This window comes from Aotus nancymaae, unplaced genomic scaffold (genome assembly GCF_030222135.1).
Source record: "Aotus nancymaae isolate 86718 unplaced genomic scaffold, 86718_ANA_hifiasm-v0.15.2.pri h1tg000016l, whole genome shotgun sequence".
In the NCBI taxonomy this organism is placed as follows: Eukaryota; Metazoa; Chordata; class Mammalia; order Primates; family Aotidae; genus Aotus; species Aotus nancymaae.
Genome location: NW_026988428.1, coordinates 70,676,500 through 70,692,561, shown reverse-complemented (window position 1 = coordinate 70,692,561; position 16,062 = coordinate 70,676,500). Strand labels below are relative to the sequence as shown.

At 42.0% G+C, this 16,062-nt stretch overlaps 1 protein-coding gene across 1 annotated transcript in view; it reads right to left on the bottom strand.

Moving 5' to 3' along the window:
* Positions 1–5,342: 5,342 nt before the first annotated feature.
* DCP1B (decapping mRNA 1B) overlaps positions 5,343–16,062 on the bottom strand; it is a 52,855-nt gene continuing 42,135 nt past the window's right edge. The window contains exons 6-9 of the mRNA XM_012476331.3: positions 14,793–14,921; positions 11,782–12,678; positions 8,442–8,690; positions 5,343–5,570 (exon numbers count right to left, since the gene is read on the bottom strand). Coding sequence (XP_012331754.2) covers positions 5,490–5,570; positions 8,442–8,690; positions 11,782–12,678; positions 14,793–14,921 — 1,356 coding nt within the window. The 3' untranslated portion in view covers positions 5,343–5,489. The remainder of the gene's footprint in view (positions 5,571–8,441; positions 8,691–11,781; positions 12,679–14,792; positions 14,922–16,062) is intronic.

The following is a 16,062-nucleotide window of genomic DNA, read 5'->3' as shown; positions in this document are numbered from 1 at the left end:
GAGTGACCTGGGCAAAGAATTTTCCTACTCACTCAATTCTTAGTACCAGGTGTACTGAAGGACATGATTTCTAAAAGCAAGACAAGACAAAAAACCACTTGAAAGGCAGGCCTGGTGGTGACAGAATCTCTCACCATTTGCTTGTCTGTAAAGGATTTTATTTCTCCTTCACTTATGAAGCTTAGTTTGGCTGTATGTGAAAGTCTAGGTTGAAAATTCTTTTCTTTAAGAATGTTGCATATTGGCCCCCACTCTCTTCTGGTTTGTAGGGTTTCTGCAGATAGATCCACTGTTAGTCTGATGGGCTTCCCTTTGTGGGTAACCCGACTTTTTTCTCTGGCTGCCCTTAGCATTTTTTCCTTCATTTCAACCCTGGTGAATCTGACGATTATGTGTCTTGGGGTTGCTCTTTTCGAGGAGTATCTTTGTGGTGTTCTCTGTATTCCCTGAATTTGAATGTTGACCTGTCTTGCTAGGTTGGGGAAGTTCTCCTGGATAACATCCTCAAGAGTGTTTTCCAACTTGGTTCCATTCTCCCTGTCACTTTCAGGTGCACCAATCAAACGTAGGTTTGGTCTTTTCACATAGTCCCGTATTTCTTAGAGGCTTTGTTCATTCCTTTTCATTCGTTTTTCTCTAATCTTGTCTTCATGCTTTACTTCATTAAGTTGATCTTCAATCTCTGATACCCTTTCTTCCACCTGATCAATTCAGCTATTGATTCTTGTGTATGCTTCACGAAGTTCTCATGCTGTGTTTTACAGCTCCATCAGGTGATTTATGTTCTTCTCTAAATTGGTTATTCTAGTTAGCAATTCCTCTAATCTTTTTTCAAGGTTCTTCGCTTCCTTGCATTTGATTAGAACATGCTCCTTTAGCTCAGAGGAGTTTGTTATTACCCATCTTCTGAAGTCTACTTCTGTTAATTCATCAAACTCATTCTCCATCCAGTTTTCTTCCCTTGCTGGCAAGGAGTTGTGATCCTTTGGAGAAGAGGCCTTCTGGTTTTTGGAATTTTCAATCTTTTTGCACTGGTTTTTCCTCATCTTCATGGATCTATCTAACTTTGGTCTTTGATGCTGGTGACCTTTGGATGGGGCTTTTGTGTGGACGTCCTTTTTGTTGATGTTGATGCTATTCCTTTCTGTTTGTTAGTTTTCCTTCTAACAGGCCCCTCTGCTGTAGGTCTGCTGGAGCTTGCTGGAGGTCCACTCAGTACTAAATATGGAAAGGAAAACTGGTACCAGCCAGTACAAAGAATACCAAATTGTAAAGACCATCGACACTATGAAGAAACTGCATCAACTAATGGGCAAGATAACCAGCTAGCATCACGATGACAGGATCAAGTTCACACATAACAATATTAACCTTAAATGTAAATGGGCTAAATGCCCCAATTAAAAGACAGACTGGCAAATTGGATAAAGAGTCAAGACCCATTGGCGTGCTGTATTCAGGAAACCCATCTCATGTGTGAAGACATACATAGGCTCAAAATAAAGGGATGGTCAAATATTTACCAAGCAAATGGAAAGCCAAAAAAAAAAGGCAGGGGTTGCAATCGTAGTCTCTGATAAAACAGACTTTAAACCAACAAAAATAAAAAAAAGACAAAGAAGGGCATTGCATTACATAATGGTAAAGGGATCAATGCAACAAGAAGAGCTAACTATCCTAAATACATATGTATCCAATACAGGAGACTCATAAAGCAAGTTCTTAGAGACCTAAAAAGAGATTTAGACTCCCACACAATAATAGTAGGAGACTTTAATACCCCACTGTCAATATTAGAGAGAGCAATGAGACAGAAAATTAACAAGGATACTCAAGACTTGAACTCAGCTCTGGACCAAGTGAACCTTATAGACATCTACAGAACTCTCTACCCTATATCAATAGAATATACAGTCTTCTCAGCACCACATCGCACTTATTCTAAAACTGACCACATAACTAGGAATAAATCACTCCTCAGCAAATGCAAAGAACAGAAATCATAACAAACAGTCTCTCAGACCACAGCGCAATCATATTAGAACTCTGGATTAAGAAACTCACTCAAAACTGCACAACTACATGGAAACTGAACAATCTGCTCCTGAATGACTACTGGGTAAATAATGAATTTAAGGCAGAAATAAATAAGTTCTTTGAAACCAGTGAGAACAAAGACACAACATACCAGAATCTCTGGGACACAGTTAAAGCAGTGTTTAGAGGGAAATTTATAGTACTAAATGCTCACAGGAGAAAGCGGGAAAGATCTAAAATCAACACGCCAACATCACAATTAAAAGAACTAGAGAAGCAAGAGCAAACAAATTCGAAGGCTAGCAGAAGACAAGATCAGAGCAGAACTGAAGGAGATGGAGACATGAAAAACCCTTAAAAAAAAAAATGAATCCAGGACCTGTTCTTTTTTTTTTTAAATATTAACAAAATAGATAGACCACTAGCCAGACTAATAAAGAAGAAAAGAGAGATGAAAATAGACACAATAAAAAATGATAAAGGGGATATCACCACTGATCCCACCAGATATACAAACTACCATCAGAGAATACTATAAATACTCTACGCAAATAAATTACAAAATCTAGAAGAAATGGATAAATTCCTGCACACATACACCCTCCCAAGACTAAATCATAAACAAGTCGAATCCCTGAATAAACCAATAACAAGGTCTGAAGTTGAGGCAGCAATTAATAGTCTACCAACCAACAAAAGCCCAGGACCAGAAGGATTCACAGCCAAATTCTACCAGAGGTACAAAGAGGAGCTGGTATCATTCCTTCTGAAACAATAGAAAAAGAGGGACTCCTCCCTAACTCATTTTATGAGGCCAGCATCATCCTGATACAAAAACCTGGCAGAGACACAACAAAAAAAGAAAATTTCAAGCCAATAACCCTGATGAACATCAATGCGAAAATCCTCAATAATACAGGCAAACCGAATCCAGCAGCACATCAAAAAGCTTATTCACTACAGTCAAGTTGGCTTCATCCCTGGGATGCAAGGCCAGTTCAACATATGTAAATCAATAAACATAATCCATCACATAAACAGAACCAATGACAAAAAACACATGAATAGCTCAATAGATGGAGAAAAGGCCTTTAATAAAATTCAACATCACTTCATGCTAAAAAAGGAAAACTCAAAAACCAAACTCAATAAAATACGTATTGATGGAATGTATCTCAAAATAAGAAGAGCTATTTATGACAAACCCACAGCCAATATCATACTGAATGGGTAAAAAAGCTGGAAGCATTCCCTGTGAAAACTGGCATAAGACAAGGATGCCCTCTCTCACCACTCCTATTCAACATAATATTGGAAGTTCTTGCCAGGGCAATCAGGTATGAGAAAGAAATAAAGGATATTCAAATAGGGAGAGAGGAAGTCAAATTATCTCTGTTTGCAGATGACATGATTATATATTTAGAAAACCCCATTGCCTCAGCCCAAAATCTCCTTAAGCTGATAAACAACTTCAGCAAAGTCTCAGGATACAAAATCAATGTGCAAAAATCACAAGCATTCCTATACATCAATAATAGACAGAGAGTCAAATCATGAGTGAACTCCCATTCACAACTGCTACAGAGAGAATAAAATACCTAGGAATACAACTTACAAGGGATGTGAAGGACCTCTTTAAGGATAACTACAAATCACTGCTCAAGGAAGTAAGAGAGGGCACAAATGTAAAAACATTCCATGCTCATGGATAGGAAGAATCATATCGTGAAAATGGCCATACTGCCCAAAGTAATTTATAGATTCAATGCTATCCCCATCAAGCTACTATTGACTTTCTTCATGGAATTAGAAAAAAACTATTTTAAATTTTATATGGAACCAAAAAAGATCCTGTATAGTCAAGACAATCCTAAGCAAAAAGAACAAAGCTGGAGACATCATGCTACCTGACTTCAAACAATACTATAAGGCTACAGTAACCAAAACAGCATGGTACTTATACCAAAATAAATATATAGACCAATGGAACATAACAGAGGCCTCAGAAATAACACCACACATCTACAACCATCTGATCTTTGACAGACCTGACAAAAACAAGCAATGGGGAAAGGATTCCTTGTTTAATAAATGATGGTGAGAAAACTGGCTAGCCATGTGCAGAAAGCTGAAACTAGACCCCTTCCTTACACCTTATACAAAAGTTAACTCAAGATGGACTAAAGACTTAAACATAAGACCTAAAACCATAAAATCCCTAGAAAAAAACCTAGGCAATACCTTTCAGGACATAAGTACAGCAAAGACTTCATGACTAAAACACCAAAAGCAATGGCGACAAAAGCCAAAATTGACAAATGGGATCTAATTAAACTAAAGAGCTTCTGCACAGCAAAAGAAATTATCATCAGAGTAGGAAAAATGTTTTGCAATACCCATCTGACAAACGGCTAATATCCAGAATCTACAAGGAACTTAAACAAATTTACAAGAAGAAAACAACCCCATCTAAAAGTGGGTGAAGGATATCAACAGACACTTCTCAAAAGAAGACATTTATGTGGCCAACAAACATATGAAAAAAAGCTCATCATCACTGGTCATAGAGAAATGCAAATCAAAACCACATTGAGATACCATCTCACACCAGTTAGAATGGTGATCATTAAAAAGTCAGGAAACAACAGATGCTGAAGAGGATGTGGAGAAATAGAACACTGTTACACTGTTGGTGGGAGTGTAAATTAGTTCAACCATTGTGGAAGACAGTGGGGTGATTCCTCAAAGATCTAGAACTGGAAATACCATTTGACCCAGCAATTCCATTACTGGGTATATACCCAAAGGATTATAAATCATTCTACTATAAAGACACATGCACATGTTTGTTTATTGCAGCACTATTCACAATGGCAAAGACTTGAAACCAACCTAAATGCCCATCAGTGATAGAGCAGATAATGTAGCACATATACACCACAGAATACTATGCAGCCATAAAAAAGGATGAGTTCATGTCCTTTGCAGGGACATGGATGAAGCTGGAAACCATCATTCTCAGCAAACTAACACAGGAACAGAAAACCAAGCACCACATGTTCTCATTCACAAGTGGGAGTTGAACAATGAGAACACATGGACACAGGGAGGGGAACATCACACACCGGGGCCTGTTGGGAGTAGGAGGCTAGGGGAAGGATAGCATTAGGAGAAATACCTAATGTAGATGGCGGGTTGATGGGTGCAGCAAACCACCATTGCATGTGTATACCTATGTAATAAACCTGCACATTCTGCACATGTATCCCAGAACTTAATAAAAAAAACTCCACCTGACTATAAAAAAAAGTCTGAAACATTTTACTTCATATTATACATACTTTTTTAAAAATAAAAGGCAGAAACATTGAAGGAAACAACACTTGACGTGAAAGAACCTTGTGCCGGAGTTCTAGAAGGAACCTGAAGATCAGTTTTAAAAGGACTTGCTCTCACATAGTCTTTTTCATGGCTGCTTGAGTCAAGCTGAAGAGATAGGCTTCATAGATTATATTTAAGAAGTTGTCGTCGTTCTGGAAAACAAATAGAAAGACCCAAGAGAATGCAACTTGGTTGGCAGACACAAAAGGCTTCGTCTGTCTTAGAGCTGAACCGGCATTTGGACACTGAGAGGCTCATCTCTCCCTGTCTGATCTAACAGCTGGTGGTTTTTAATTGCACGTGTGAATGTTATGTGGGGTTGAGGCAAGGCTGGACAGAGCTGCTGGTTTTCCACCGTCCGTATGCACAGTAGCAAGAGCTCATTACATACAGCACAGGTGGGCAGCTGAGCCACATGGCAGCATGGAGCAAGGTTTACTCAACAACAGCCTGGCCTGCTGCATGAAAAGACAAGGGGCCCCCAGCAGACAGAGGATTTAGGAGGACAAGATCCAAGCCAGTGGTCTCAAAGTTTGGTTAAGAGATTGCTGTGGTGTGTTTTTTTGTTTCTCGTTTTTTTTTTTTTTTTTTTGGTTTTTGAGACCGGGTCTCACTCCATCACCCAAGCTAAAGTGCAGTATCACCATCATAGCTCACTGCAGCCTCAACCTCCTGGAGTCAAGCGATCCTCCCACCTCAGCCTCCCAAGTAGCTAGGGCTACAAGGCGTGTGCCATCATACCTGGCTTTTGTCAGTTTTTTTGTTGAGACAGGGTCTCACTATGTTGCTCAGGGTGGTCTCAAACTCCTGGCGTCCCCAAGTGATGGGATTACAGGCATGAGCCACTGTGGTTTTTAAAGGCCCTCCACGTTACCTACATGTGTTTACTTTGTTTTGGGCATTACTTAGGATTTTACTTCCAATATGCTTCATCAGTACTTCATCAAAGTCCTTGTAAGTTTTTCCATAAGTTATGGAAAGTTTCTGGCCTTGGCAAGTGGGCAGGAATAAGACTGGTAGTCTCTGGGCTCTTTTGCCTGGCAAAGAGTGGGAATCATGGTCTAATCAGTGGTTTTCTTCATTTTTTAATTCTAGAGACTTCTCCCTCCCACTCAAATTCTTTACAGCGTTAGTAATTCACCCACACTTCACATTCCCCCTTCATTCCCTCTTGGCACCCCACACAGAGTTAGCATTATTTTCATGCAATGAAGAGAGTGATGTTATCCCTTTTTTTCCTACAAAGTAGTCACAAAGTTCCTATGCATGAGACTGCATCCTAACAAGAGGCAGAGACTAAAAACAGACTGTTTGAGTGACTGGGAAGATGAGGTCTAGTACACAGGAAGAAGTAAAATGCATTCCAACAGTGGAGGGAGGGGGAATGTAATTTCTAACCAGCCGTGTTCAGCAACTACTCTGGACTAACAGAGTCTCAAGACAATGTGATCTGAATGGAATGAGCCAGAAAAACATATGGGTCTTTTAAATTCAAACTTAAGAAATTTGCTCAAAGTAAAGAAGTTCACAGATGTCCTTTCTAATTCCTCATGAGCTTACCATGAATAGCTTTAAAAGGTGGCAAATATTTTTATCCTGATACTTGTTTATGAGTTAGTAAGGCTCAGTTATTTGCTGCTGACCTTCTTTATATCTGATTGTTATTACACTTCTGCTGTTTTCTAGTCCATTCCTTTCATTCTCTCTCAAATTGTCTCCTTCTTTATAGTCTCACTATGTTGCTCAGGCTGATCTTGAATTCCCGGCCTCAAGCAATGCTCCCACCTTGGCTTCCCAAAGTGCTGGGAGTACAGGTGTGAGGAGCCGCTGCGCCTGGCCAACATGTAGGCTTTTAAAAAGTATTTTACTAATAGAAACCACTGTCTTTCTGAGTAGGACAAGACAACCGCAGAAGGGCTAGTCTGCTCTCTAAAGGCCACCTGATGCTTAAGCAAAGTGCCACAAGTTTTCTTAAAGACTATCTACCAAAAAGACACCTAAATACATTAACTGGGGTGTCTCAAGTCTGTCTGGCTACAAATATTCCACTTTTTAAGGCCTACCATTTATTTTTTGGGTGTGCTTTGCTAGGGCATCTGTGCTGAATGTTCTCCTGAGGCTGGTCCCTGGTAACATTCATGTGGAGAGCACGGCCCACGGGAGAGCCCATGGGAAGTGGCACTCGGGGGCCAGGCTAGGGGCCTGCACGGTAGCAAGAGCTCATTACATGCAGCACAGATGGGCAGCCGAGCCACCTGGCAGCATGGAGCATCCCCGCTGTGTTCTGAACAAGCTGTGTGCCTCACCAGTTGCTTAGCCTCACTTTCCTTTTCTGTAGAATGGGAAAAATAACGGGGTTGTTGTGTAAGGAGTGAATGAGTTAATATGTGTGTGCCACTTAAAACAGGGCCTGGCACCAGCTCTATGGAGTGTTAGCTATTACTGTACTCATTATTATTTCACAATTTCATAGACAAGTGACATGAGCAGCTCACAAGGAGTCCTGTCGCTCCATCCCATCCTAATGAGCAGATTTCAAAATGACTTGTAAAATGCACCTGCAGCAGCCACGGCCATTACTTGCTTCCCTCCCTGTATTCCACTCACTCAGTGACCTGTTCCCCACTCGGCAGACGGCCCCTTGCCCAGGACTGCTCCCACCTCTACTTCCCAATGGTAAGTTTTCTGTCCAGGCCCCTGGCAGCACCCAGGGTTCTCTCAGGGACTGCTTAATCACCAGCGTGTGCTTCCTTCTCTTATGACAGGTGACAGCTTGGAGACCTTAGACAGTCCTTCAAATGACAAAATCCTTGAAGAGCTGAGACACCCAAAGCCACACTTGGTAGTCTAAATAACACCAAGCTAAATGAGCACAGAAGCCGCTGGGGTCAGGATGAGTTGTTACACACACCTGTTATTCTCACGGAAGCTAAGCAGACCATGGCCAAGTCTTTATCTCAAAGTCACAGCCAGGAGGCCAACAGGTGTGGTCAGGTGCAAAGGGAGACGATGTGCCCACTTACCTGAATGAGGTACAGCAGTGCTTCCTGGAGCTGGAGCTTGGTGAGTGGGCTGCTGGTGATCACGGAGGGCTCTGGGCTCTGCATGGGCAGGAGGAGGCTGGTGGTGGCAGCAGGCAGCTCCTGGCCTCCCACAGGCAAGAGGCCGCTCTCCCTTTCTTTCGGTGGGACGGAGGTGGATTGAGTGAACACCATGGGGGACATGAGCAGAGAAGGAGCTGCTGTAGCAGGGATGCGCTGAGGTGAGATGACCTGCTCACAGCAAATACACACAGGGGTGGGGTCAGGAGCAGCTCATGGCATGACAGCTTGCTGCAGTGGATGCGGGCGATCTAAGCATTCCCTGTGCACAGCTTCCCTAGCTGAGAATAGTCTACGCGTAACTGATTCTTCTTCCACTCTCCGTGTACCTTCCTCTGGCATCACTGAGCAGCTCTGGTATGGTCTGCTGTGGTGACTGCTGTTCCCACTGCATATGAAGCTTGGCCTCTGAGTGACAGTTTATTTTTTAGGCTGACTGCCAGTATTTGGCAATGTGCATTTAGGACTACTGACCTTTTCCTCAGACCTGGCTGTCCATGACTCTGACTTAAAGGTCTCACAACCTATGTGAGCTGTCACCCTTACTTGATAGGGGCCTACCCATTTCCCCTCCTGACCCTGGAGCACAGGAGGTGCTGTGACAGCAACTCCCTGCCCCTCCTGCAGCCTCACGCACTGCTCTTTGGGAGGGAGAGTGATGTGTGGCTCCACCCTTTCGGGGTCCTTCCCTGACAGGATCTGCCTGCCTGCAGAAAGCCTGCATCTTTAGCTTCTGCAGCTGATGTGTTGCCTGTTGCTCAGCCCTGCCACGGCCTGGTGAGTCTAACTCCCTTGGCAAACAGACCTGAAACCAAGTTTTCTAACAGCCCTTTCAGTTATGCAAGTGACATTTTGATCCTTAGCTGACTGACTCCTACAGCTATCATTTGCTTCTAACTCAGGGAAAAAAAAGAATGTTATTTATCAGCCTCCTAACTCCCCAGAAGAACTCCTGAGAGGGAGGCACAGAGGCCAGCAAGCTAGAAGTTGCTGTAATTCTATAATCACTCCCTTAGCATCTCTTTGAGCAGAAGTTGGCCTAGAGGAAGGCAGGCTGTTTCTTTTAACTTGTCCCTGCGTGACATTTCGAGGAGCGGTGCTGAGCAGCGATGCTCCCTGGAGGAGGAGTCAAGCATTCTGAGCACAGCGTGGGCTGCTGAAATGCACGCCTTCCTCACTCGGCTCTTGATATTTGTGAGTACTGAAAAGTCAAAGTAGTTGTACATCAGAAATGTAAGTCAGACTATATTCATCCCCTGCTTCTAATTCTAAATCATCAAAGAGAAAAAAAGCAGACGTTTTTAAAAGAGGGACAATAACACTGAAATGAGGGGGAGCAGGAGTTACGAATATTGTTTCTATAGCAGCCAGTACTCAGATTAGGGATGTTAATAAATAATAAAGGAGAACACTTTGACTCAGGGGCCCACAAAGACTTTTGGTACATACCTAAGATCTTTGTTTTCAAAAAACTGAATGTTTTGTTTTGAGACAGAGTCTCACTCTATTGTCCAGGCTGGAGTGCAGTGGTGTGAACATGGCTCACTACAGTCTCAACTTCCTGGGCTCAAGCGATCTGCCCCCTCCTACCTCCCAAGTAGCTGGGACCATGGTGGCACGCCACCAAACCCGGCTAATTAAAAACAAAAATATTTTTGTAGAGACAAGGTCTCACTATGTTGCCCAGGCTGGTCTGAAACTCCTGGGTTCAAGCGATCCTCCCATCTTAACCTCCCAAAGTGCTGGGATTACAGGCGTGAGCCACTGTGCCTGGCCAAAAGTGATAGATTTTTGAGAAACTGTTATAAGTTACATAATAGACAGGGCACAGTGGCTCACAACTGTAATCCCAGCACTCTGGGAGGCCAAAGTGGATGGATCACCTGAGGTCAGGAGTTTGAGACCAGTCTGGCTAACATGGTGAAACCCCATCTTTACTAAAAAAATACAAAAAATTAGCTGGACGTGATAGCAGGTGCCTGTAATCCCTACTACTTGGAAGACTGAGGCAGGAGAATTGCTTGAACCTGGGAGGCGGAGGTTGCAGTGAGCTGAGATCGCACCATTGCATTCCAGCCTGGACAACAAGAGTGAAATTGTGTCTCAAAAAAAAAAAAATGGTACATAAAACATGACGAAAGGCCAGTGATTATGTATGTGATACACAGGGAGAAACTTCCAATTTTTAAACCCAATGTACTTTCAATACATGTGTTCCAATCCAAAGGGAAAACAATTCAGTGTCAGATCCCCAGATGTTACCCACAGGCAGACGATCAAGCTTGTGGTTTCCTCTCTGTCCCAAGTCAGTGATAGACACGGAGAGGCTCTTCCCTAAAGGACAGAATACTTCTAAAAATGGTCCTATTTTCCCTCTCTGGCAGTTTGTGTGGGGGGTGGAGGTGGGTGGCATGCATATCTCTCCTGATCTTCATTAGGCTATACTGATGATACCAAGAAAGATAAAAATACGCTGCGCCTTTAAGGAGGAAATATGCTGCTTTCTGTTTATTTCAAGAACCTAGAACGTGGGCTGTGGGTAGAGGTAAGGAGTCTGTTTTCTTCATCATTATGTACCCACATGTAGACAATGCCTGACATGTAGTAAGTGTTCAAAAATATTTACTAAATAAGTGAATAAGCAATAATTTACTGTAGACTGAAACACCAGAGGAGGTCAGATGCTCAGTATTCTAGACTGATTTCAAAGCAGACTATACTATGTTCCTACAGTCAAAGATGAGGCTTTTCTCCCATGTCTGTGTTGGTCTTCAGACCTCCTAACATTATGATTTAACTCTATGAAGTAAACGCTCTCTAAAAGGCAGGGGGAGGTTCTCAGATTGTTAACCAAAGTGAAGATTCTCCTTTCAGGCAGAAAGTTCAGGCAATCAAGATGCACAGAGGTGGCTTCTGGCACCCTGCTCCAAACAGAAATGTATGTGATACATGGTCCTTACAGCACAGAAGTGAACTCTAAATTTCACTGCACTATAGTAAATACCTTTTCGTCTCTTTTTTTTTTTCTTAAGGGACAGGGTCTTATTCTGTCACCCAGGCTGGAGTGCAGTGGCACGATCATAGCTCACTGTAACCTCTGCCTCTTGAGCTCAAGGGATCCTCCCACCTCAGCCTCCCAAGTAGCTGAGGCTATAAGCGTGAGACACCAAGCCTGGCTAACTTTTTTTGTTTGTTGTTTTTGTAGAGACAGAGTCTTGCTATGCTGCCAGGCTGTTTTATTTTGCCCCTGGTACATATTTACCTGAAAAAGAGGAGTCTGCTGTTCTGTGCTGGATGTCTTGCTGATCCAGGATTCCAAGGGTTTCCCTGTTCTAGAGGTCTGAGTGAGCACAGGAAACCTAGCGGCCAAGGCTGGCCGGTTAGAGGCATGCAGCTGCTGCTCCTGCTGCACAATCTGAAGCTTCTTCAGTAACTCTTGAGGGGAGATCACTCCAGAACTGCCACTCTGATTACCAGACAGGGGGAGTGTTTGTCTTGGGAGTGTGGACTGTTCTCTTCCATGAGCCTGAGCCTGATGTCCTACTGTCTGAGGTGGAAGGCAGCCATTGAAATAGGCCTGTGGTAGCTGAGCCAGACCCTTTCCTGGAGCCACATGGGTGACAGAAGTGGGAGCTCTGCTGCGGTTCAGGGCAGCTGAGCTGGCAGGTGTTGGTGTACTAGGGTCACACTTGTTTGCGGCTCCCAGCGGGGTACTGTGAAGTTTCTCTAACAGGTTCTGAGTTCTGGAAGCATTTTGTACACCACAAGAAGTCCCAAAGTTGTGAGGAGACCCTGGCTGGACAGGTCCTGTAAAAACTTCTTCTGCAGAATGGGAACTGCCATTTTCACAGGGCCGGTTTTCAGGCAGCTCTGACAATGGGTGGAGGTCTGTGTTCCTGACCATGAGTTTCTGAATGGCCGGACAGAGCTGCTTCTCAATGGGGGGTGAGTGTCTTTTGGGTTCCTCATAGGACAGGGAGCGTACAGCCCCCTGCCTAATTGGAAGCTTCTCTTGCTGCTGCTGCTGCTGCTGCTGCTGCTGCTGCTGCTGGTGGAAGTGGAGGGTCTGTGGAGGCTCTGCAGTCTCCTGACATGTAGCTTTGTCCTGCTTCCCAAACAGAGCTGTCAAGGACAAGTGCTGGGGTTCAGGGTCTAAGGCCTGGAAAAAATAAAGATACCTGAGATGAGTCTGCAAACAATTTGGTTATATGAGGGAGTGCTCTGAAACCTAACTTACCTAACTGATGACTTACTCTATTTACAAAGGGTCGATTAGCGAGAATGAAAATCATATAATCAACTTTAAAAATGAGACTCCCTTTTTAATGTCAAAATTTTTCATAGCCTGCTCCCCTTGCACCCACAAGACAGTTGTTATATTTTAGTATCTGTTGACTGAAAAAACAGGTGTAGGATCTTCGAGGGCCTGGGGTTTCACAGATTGGAAACCACATTGGTAGGAAATTATATGCACTAAAAACATAAACAGTCTCTTCAATAGGAAGCCCATCTAAGCCTGCAGAGTAATATGAGAAGGAATGTGAGAATTTCTGAATTTCTAGTAGCTTTTCACAGAATTATGGAAATCTAGGGCTGGAAAGAAATGGAAGACTTTTAATCTAACTTGATCTTTTCAAATATATAATGGTAGGGTTTGAAAAGTCCTTGGATACATAAAATCTACCTTGGCCCAGCCACTTACAAAGCTATTTTCTTCCTGCTCTCTACCTCTTTCTGTTGTTTTCTGAATAGTTGCACTAAGAAAACACAAGGCCAGGCACAGTGGCTCATGCCTATAATTCCTGCACTTCGGGAGGTCAAGGCGGGCAGACAGCTTGAGCTAAGAAGTTCAAGATCAGCCTGGGCAACATGGCAAAACCCCATCTCTACAAAAAATACAAAAATTGCCAACATGGCAGCACACGCCTATAGTCCCAGCTACTTGGAAGGCTGAGGTGGGAGGATCACTTGAGTCCAGGAGGCAGAGGTTGCAGTGAGCCAGGATGGTGCCACTGCACTCCAGCCCGGGCAACAGGAATAAAACCCTATCTCAAAAAGAAAACATGAGCTTCATTTTAAAGTTATTTTATATTCAGGTCTCTCTATTAAAATATAATAAAAACTTTCCATGGAAAACAAGCAATAAAAAGAAAGCTAAAAATTAGAAAAGACTTATTTTCTTTAAAAATTCAATATAAGATTTTCATTACTATAGTCTTTGTGTCTTTTGGCTCCATGTTCATTTTCAAAATCGATTTAAACTAATTCCCTTAAGAAAATCTTTCTAACTAGTCATAGCCGTGACAAAATGATACAGCAATATTATATTTATAATCATTAATGGCACCTACAGATTGACAATTTTTGTCATTGCTATACTATTCTGAAATATGTAAACATACACTAATACAAAAGCTGCTGTAATGTTTCTAATTGAGATTGCAAATACAGTAACAGGTCATCCTGTCTGAAGAGGAATTTTATACCACTCCTCTGGACTCTGAGGTCTCTGCAGCAGCCTACCCAGTCTATAGTGCGGGCACTGCATCTGGCACAGAGGAGGTGCTCAGAAGTGTTAAACTCAGTTTTGTTGCCTTGGTTGTTGTTCTCTCAGGTGGCCTTGGGAAACTACCTATCCCAGAAGAATACGGACCCAATGGGTAATGTTTCTGTGATCTCCGACAACGTTATTAGTTTTCTAGGGTGTTTTTTGATTTTTGAGACAAGGTCTTGCTTTCTTGCCCAGGATGGAGTCTTGCAGTGGTGCATCACAGCTCACTGTAGCCTCAAATTCCTGAGCTCAAATGATCCTCCCGTCTCAGCCTCCAGAGTAGCTAGGACTATAGGTACATGCCATCATGCCTGGCTAATTTTCTTGTAGAGATGGGATCTTACTATGTTGCCCAGGCTGCTCTCAAACTTCTGGCCTCAAGGGATCCTCTTGCCTTAGCCTCCCAAAGTGCTGGGATTACAGGCTTGAGCACTGTGCTGGCTTGTTTTTTTTTAAAAAAAATACATTATCTTTTAAGGAGTTCAAGTTCACAAGAGATTAGGACAGAATGTGGTACATTACAAAAGTAAAAATTTTAACCCTCTTCTAGGAAGAGTAAATGATTAATAATGAAAAATATCTATATTTTGAAATTTCTCTTTCTTTGGTTTACCTGAAAGCATTCTTCAACAACACCAGGCCCTCCCCTGACTATATTCTGGGTCAAAGTTCTTTAAGAATTCTAGAGACACACTGAATATGACAAGCAGAGGACTCTGTACCTGGCTGGGCTGAGGTATACGCTGTTGCTGGTTTTCACTGGGTTTCACTGGAATTGGTTTGATGAGATTGGGGTTGTCATAGATGGCAGATGAACTGGTTATCTTTTTTGGCTCAGAACAGGTTTTACACTGAAATAGAAAAAAAAAACACCTCATTTTTGGCTTCAAAAAGCCTTAGTCTTTTTAAAAGACTGTCTTTTTACTTCTTATCTAATTGGTAGATGCCTGTGTTTTTGATAGATTTTCATGCACAAAGGAAGATCCCTTAAATTTCTCTAACAGCTATGTTTGAGTATAAATCAAGTTCTAATTTAATTTTTCTTAGTTGGACAATTCAGTGCTCCAAATACTACTAATAACACCAGCCTGCAGGACCAAGGGGTTCTTAGACACCTGTATAATTGACAGTCTATATATATATATCTATGCTTAATATATTGACTATACATTTAAATATATGTAGTCTAACGCTTTTCAATGATAAACAATTACAGAAACCATTCCTTAAATAACATGACAATTTAAGCAGTTGACTTAAAATTGGAGAGTAGCTGAGTACATTCATCAAAGTAACTCAACCTTTTTTGGTCTATAGAAATGAAAAAGCTGACTCAAATCACTGATTTAAAAATTACTAACATCATCTTTATTTAATAAATGTCTTCTTGCATAAACAGAATAATTCAAATCTGAGTGTTCTGAGCCACTTACTACAAATTAGAATTTTGCAGAGAAAGAGACAAGCGACAAATCTCATCATTTCAAACACTGACTCATTATCATACATTAATCTAACTAACCATGCAATTGCTAACACAGTCAGATTCATAACAAAAAGAGCACGGCAATGATATTGGTGTCTAGTTTGCCAAAACACTAAATAAAACAATATAAAATGCTGCCTTCTGTACTATGGGACTCTCTGAAGCATCATTAGTTTCCACTGTACACTCAAGGCCTCAGGACCCAAAACATTCCACACTGTACCTGACGTGAAATGAAACGTAAACACAATCTTGTCCCTCGGGAACTCAACATTCCCAATGTGTTTTACAGTTATCAGGGTGTATCTTCTAATGCAGCGATCTAAGGGTGTGGCATCTATGACCACTGTATGCACTGTATGTAAGGTTAACCATACAAAAGATTAATTCTTTTCTTCCAGGCATTCTATCAATAATTTGTATATTTGGCACAAGTATTATGTGGGATGTGAAATCACTTTATAAGTCATAAAGTGTTATTTCCAATTCTTCTTAGGTGAATGATG